Source organism: Agelaius tricolor, unplaced genomic scaffold (genome assembly GCF_023055355.1).
Source record: "Agelaius tricolor isolate 1412-34295 unplaced genomic scaffold, bAgeTri1.0.p SCAF_19, whole genome shotgun sequence".
Classification (NCBI taxonomy): domain Eukaryota; kingdom Metazoa; phylum Chordata; class Aves; order Passeriformes; family Icteridae; genus Agelaius; species Agelaius tricolor.
The window spans coordinates 626501-632500 of record NW_027269279.1 but is presented as its reverse complement, the minus strand read 5'-3'; the positions used below and the strand labels follow the sequence as shown (position 1 = coordinate 632500).

Sequence of the window (6000 nt, the reverse complement as noted above, 5' to 3'; positions counted from 1 at the left end):
TGGGGGTGTTCCTGCCCATCCTGCCCTTTGCCAATAGAGCTGGAAACTTCCAGGGCTCTTGTTCCATGCACCCTCCTGGAAGCTGATTTGAGTTTCCCATGAGCACACAGAGCCACCCTTTCCTGCAGATGTGAACTCTCCTCCCTTACAGCAGTCCCAGCACACAATAGCTCCTCCCGTGGGAGAAAATAAAATAAAATAATAAAATAAAATAAAATAAAATAAAATAAAATAAAATAAAATAAAATAAAATAAATAAATAAAATAAACTAAACAGGTGCTGCTCCGGGGGCTCCAAGGGCTGGGAGGTGTCAGAGCTCCTGGCACTGTCCATGGAGGAGCAGCCACTGGCTGGGCAGGGCTGCACGCACGGTTCCAGGGCTCCGTGTGCCCCAAAGCCCTCCCTGCCCAGAGTGAGCGGAGCCCCCCGAGCCCAGCCCGGCCCAGGCCCTGCTCCCTACCTGGGCTGGCACTGTGGGTGGGCACAGGGTGCCAGGCCCCGCTTGGCTCCAGCCGCCTCCCCCCGGCAGCCGCAGCAGCCGCTGTCCAGCACCCGCAGCTGCAGCAGCTCCTCCGAGTTGCTGAAGGCCGGGTTGTCCAGCGAGCTGGCCGAGGGCAGCCCCGAGCGGGACCAGTACTGGGCCGAGACATCGTCCAGGCGGCAGAAACGGCGATAGCTGCAGGACAGGTGGGCATGGGCTCACGTGTGCACACACAGGTACATGGGTACACATACACACAGAGATACACACAGAGATACACACAGAGATACACACAGAGATACACACATACACACAGGTGTGCACACACACGGATAATCACAGGTACAAACACACGGCAGGCACGTGCACACGTGTGTACATGCATGTGCACATACACAAGCACGTGAGCACACAACCCCAGTGACTGCTTGACAGCACAGATCACAGACTTCTGCCCAAATTTCCTGGGTCCAGGGAAGGGCCCAGCTGCACACACAGGGTGGGGACAGAGCCCGTGACACTGCTCAGCCTTGGCCGCAGCCCCGCGGTGGTTGCAGCTGTTCCAGTGGTTTCCTCGGGAACAAAATCCCCACAGCACATTACAAAATGGGCAGTGAGTGGGGCCAGGACAGCAGAGCCCCGTTCCCCAATGAGCTGCTTTGTCAGGGCTGTGCTCGAGCCTCACTCACGCCCCAGGATGGGCAGGACATGCTGGGGCAGGCAGATCCTGTGCCTCAGGCAGCACTGAAGGGTCCCAGAGACCATGCAGTTGGAGCTCATCAGCACGTGGTGCACATCTGTCCACAGCAGCACAGCCCACAGCCCTTCAGTGCCCCCACAGCCCCCCAGCCCCCAGCCAGCCTCACTTCCCGTGGCTGGGAGCATCCCCCCATCACCTCCCACTGCCGCTATCCCACTCCCAATGCTGTTTTCCTTGGCAGAGCTCAGCCCCAGCCCAGCGACCCCACCATGACTTTCCCTGCTGCCCCTCACCCCCAGAGCCCAGCAGGGGCAGGAGTGCCCACCCTCCGGAGCCCCCAGACCCCAGTCGGGCCCCCCGGCCCTGTGCTCCCACCTGCTGCGGGTCTGGTCCGCCCTGGCCTCCAGCAGCAGCGCCTTGAACCGGCGCACGGCGACGGCGGCGAGCACGGCGCCCAGGAGCACGATGCTGAGCAGGACCCCGGCCGCCGTGCCCAGCAGGCCCTGCTGTGTCACCCGGTAGTCACAGCGCAGCCCCATGAACCAGAAATCGCTGCCCACGGGGCACCTGCACCGAGGGGGCCGTCAGCGCCAGGGGGACAGCGCCGCCACCCCGGGCTGTCCCCAGGGCACTCACTGGCAGCGGGGCTGCTGGTCCCGGCCGTGCGAGCAGATGCCGTGGTTCTTGCAGTAGGCTCGGTGGCACAGGGAGGTGCAGGTCACGTTCCCGTCCGCCCTGGACGCGCAGGCGAAGCCGGACGGGCAGGTGAAGAGCAGAGCACAGGGGTCCAGCGGCCGCGCTGCAGGGACGGGCACGGCTGTGTGACCCTCGCTGCCCAGCGTGTGCCCGCCCTGCCAGCAGCCCCCGGGCCCGACACGGCCTCGCACTCACCCAGAGCCACGTGGCGCAGTACGGGGGCCGTGCCCAGCGCCAGCCCCGGCCGGGCACGGGCAGAGCCCAGCGCGGCCTCCAGGAGCTCGTCCAGCCCCGGCCCCGGCAGCTGCTCGGCCGCGAACAGCGCGTCGTAGCTCAGCACCACGCTGCCCTCCCTGCGGGGACACCGCGGGGACACCGCGGGGCTGGGGGCGCCGCACCCCGGGACGGCGCTGCCCCCGTGCCCCGTGCCGGGAGCGGGGAACATGCTGCGGGACCGTGCCAGCACCCACCCGATCCCCGACACCTGCGGGACCGAGCCAGCACCCACCCGATCCCCGACACCTGCGGGACCGAGCCAGCACCCACCCGATCCCAGACACCTGCGGGACCGAGCCAGCACCCACCCGATCCCCGACACCTGCGGGACCGAGCCAGCACCCACCCGATCCCCGACACCTGCGGGACCGAGCCAGCACCCACCTGATACCTGACATGCTGCAGGACTGTGCCAGCACCCACCCGATCCCCGACACCTGCGGGACCGAGCCAGCACCCACCTGATCCCGGTCACCTCCAGCCGCAGGAAGCCAGGCACGGGCGTGAAGAGGGGAGTGACCTGCACAGGGCGGCAGGAGCTGAGCGCGGTGTCCCCTGCCCGCATTCCCCGGCCCGCATTCCCCGGCCCGCACTCACCGTCTGGTTGAAGCCCTGCAGCAGCTCCTGGCGCTCGGGGGAGCCGGGCTCCTGCAGGGCCGGCACGAATGCCATGTCCAGCACCAGCTCACAGGGGATGCGCAGGAGCGGCGCTGCAGGACGACAAGGGGACCCGCAGGTCATGACCCCACCCGGGAGCCTCGTCCCCCTCCTGCCGTGCCCCTGCAGAGGATCCCAAGCCTCAGACTCACCTCGCAGGAGTGGGGGCTGATCCTCCACGATGAACACCTGGGGGGCCCTGCCCACCGCAGCCCGCGTCACCTGGGGGGTGTCAGTGTCTGTCCTCCCTGTGGGGCTGCTCGATGGCTGGGCCAGCTCTGTGTCCACAGCAGCTGGGGGGGACCCAGGGCCCCCACCATAGGAATCTGGGGGCTGCTGGGGGGGCCCGGGCATCGCAGTGGGCACATGAGCTGGGGATCCCCATGTCACCCCCTGCACAGCCCTCTGCAGTACAGCAGGATGTGGCTCTGCTGTGACTGTCCCCATGTCCCCGAGCCTTTCTGGGCTGGTGGCAGCTGTGATGGTGGCAGTGACAGCGGTGCTGGTGGCACCAACAGCAGTGGTGGGTCCCGGGGAAGGTGCAGGCTGGGATGAAGCTGGCTGCTGGGGAGGCCCAGGTGCTGAGGGCGGTGCCAGGCTGCCCACTCCCACCTGGGTCCCCCCCAGGGATGGAGGGCTCTCAGCAGGACCCACCTTCGAGCTGGAATGGGGCAGCCCTGGGGACGGGTCCCCCAGAGGGGTGCCCACAGTGGTCCCTGGGGAAGGCAGGGGGGCTGACAGCAGGGTCACTGCAGAGCCACTGGCTGGGGCAGACTGTGGGGATGGGGACATGTGGGGGGATCCAGGACTGGCATGTGTCACCCCACCCTGTGCCACTGCAGGGCTTCCAGGGGCTGGGGGGACAGGAGGCTGCCCTGGGATGGCTGATGGGCTCCGGGGGATGTGACTGTGTTCAGAGGGACCCCCTCTGTCGGGTGGGCCCAAGACTCCCGTGGTCAGGTCCAGAGCTCCCCCCTGGCCGGGAGATGTCACCCCTGGGGTGCTGGCCATGGTGGTGGGGACAGGCAGACCTGAGCCCCCGCGTGTGGCAGGCAGCGAGGCCGGGTCTGTCCCCACAGCTGGCCAGGCTGTGCTGGCCAAAGGGCTCCCACCAGGCCCAGGGGACAGTGCAGAGGGGTGAGGGGCAGAGTGGGGACCCTCCCGTGGGTGGGAAGCAAAGCCCCGCCCTGCTGACAGCCCTGGCAGCCCCCAGTGTGTCCCCTGCAGTGTCCCAGGGGGGGTCAGCAGCCTCTGCAGCCCCCCAGCAAAGGGTGATGTCCCTGCTGTCCCCGGAGCTGAGCTGTCAGTGGCCAGCACGGTGCCCGGGCGGGTCCCTGGGCTGCTGTCACCCAGCTGGACGGTGTCATTCTGGCTCTGCACGACGGCTGTCCCAATGGCCCTCCATCCCAGCAGGCTGCTGCTGGACCTCCACTGTCCCCTGGCAGAACCTGGCACTGTCACGGAGGGTGGTGAATACACAAGTGGCCCCAGCGCGGTCGCGGCGCCTTCTACTGTCACATGTGCCAGAGGCTCAGGGCCCGGGGGGTGCGTGGAGGCAGGATCCGTGTGTGCCTCCGCAGGGGCTGGGGTCCCTGCCGCGGTCCCCCCCGGCCCGGCGGGGGCTGCCTGCTCCCTGCCTGCAGAGACCGGGGGTCCCGGGGGCTCGGCGGCCGAGCCGCCCCGCACCGCCGGCCCTGTGCCCTCCCTGCCCAGCCCGGGGCTCTCCTGCGGGCTGTAGGGCTCGGCTGTCCCGGCGGGGGCTCCGGGCAAGGGCGGCGGTCCAGCCTCTGTCCACAGCTGCCCCACGGCCCCTGGTGTGGGAGGCTGCCCCGTGCCGGCTCCCGGCTGCGGGCGATCTGCGGGCAGAGGCGAGGGGCGAGCACTGAGCGGCTCCGAGCCGCAGCCCCCGCGGCTGGCACTCGGTGCCACGGACGGTGCGGGAGGGGCGGCCGTACCTGGACCTGTCCGGCAGCGCTCCCCCGCCGCCGTGCCCAGCTGGGCGCAGGGGTCGGCAGCGCTCAGAGCAGAGCCCGTCCCGCTGCCCAAGGCCGGGCAAAGCCGTGCGCAGCATTCCACGAGCACTGGGAGAGAGGGAAAGGAGCAGCGTGCAGCGGTGCTGGGCAGCGAGCATCCCGCACCAGCACCGGGCACCCGGAGCTACCGCCGAGGTGAGACCCCCCCGTCTCTTTCTGCATTCTGTTAACCGAGGGGGGCTCTGCTGAAGGGGATGCTCCAGAACAACCCAAACCCAGCGGGGAACCACCTGCCCAGGTCCCAGCGAACGGTGGCGAGTCCTGCCCCACCACCTCACTGTGCCCGTGCTGGGCTCACCCCGAGCCCGATCGTGCCAGCACCGGCACCAGCGGGTGGCAGCGCTCCGAGCAGGGCTCCGGGGCCCCCTCTCCAGTGACAATGGGCGGTTCAGCGGGAGCTACGGCGGGTGGGCACCGCCCGGTGGGGCTGGCACTGCTCGGGGCTCACCAGGAGCCTGCGGGCCCCGCTCTCCACCGGCGCCCACCCGGGCTCCCGCAGGGGCAGCACCCGCCGCCTTCGAGGCCACGGAGTCGCCCGGGCTGGCGGCACAGCTTGGCACGGAACGGCCACAGCACGGCACGGAATGGCCACACGGAGAACACACGCGGCCGCCGCCGGCGTGCCCGCCCCGCTGCCCGCTCGCCCCGGTACCCGCGGCCGGGCCCACTCCGGGCAGGTCCCGGGGACACCGAGCAGCCGCCGCCCCCGGCCCCAGCCCCGGCAGGGACACGGACCTGCCCGGAGCCGGTACCGGCGCCACCGCCGCCGCAGAGTTCCGGGCCGCCGGGATGCACCGGCCCTGCCGCCGCCGCCGCCCCCCGAGCGCAGCATCCCCCGCCCCGGGGCCAGCGGCACCGGGGACCCTTCCCGGCCGTGCCCCCCTCACCTGCGGCGGCCAGGAGCCGGGGCAGCGGCGGCCGGGCCCGGGGCAGCGGGAGCCGGGGCCGCTCCATGGCGCGGCGCGGGCGGCTCTGCCAGGCGGCGGCAGGAAGCCCCCGCCCGCCCCCGCTGCGGCGGGGCGGAGGCGCCGGGAACCGCAGCCCCCGGCCCGGACCCGCCCCGCGGCCCCGGCACCGGCACGGCCCCGGAGCTCCCTCCCTCGGGCCGGGCGGACCGGGGCTCGGCAGCTCGGCACGGCCCCCGGTGCTCGGCGCG

At 70.2% G+C, this 6000-nt stretch overlaps 1 protein-coding gene across 1 annotated transcript in view; it reads right to left on the bottom strand.

Annotated features, from left to right (window-relative positions):
- The window catches only part of LOC139598411 (nascent polypeptide-associated complex subunit alpha, muscle-specific form-like), a 6962-nt gene extending 1069 nt beyond the window's left edge, over positions 1-5893 (bottom strand). The window contains exons 1-9 of the mRNA XM_071444773.1: positions 5732-5893; positions 4767-4892; positions 2964-4667; positions 2752-2864; positions 2616-2674; positions 2074-2231; positions 1819-1981; positions 1558-1749; positions 462-677 (exon numbers count right to left, since the gene is read on the bottom strand). Coding sequence (XP_071300874.1) covers positions 462-677; positions 1558-1749; positions 1819-1981; positions 2074-2231; positions 2616-2674; positions 2752-2864; positions 2964-4667; positions 4767-4892; positions 5732-5798 — 2798 coding nt within the window. The 5' untranslated portion in view covers positions 5799-5893. The remainder of the gene's footprint in view (positions 1-461; positions 678-1557; positions 1750-1818; positions 1982-2073; positions 2232-2615; positions 2675-2751; positions 2865-2963; positions 4668-4766; positions 4893-5731) is intronic.
- Positions 5894-6000: the final 107 nt, after the last annotated feature.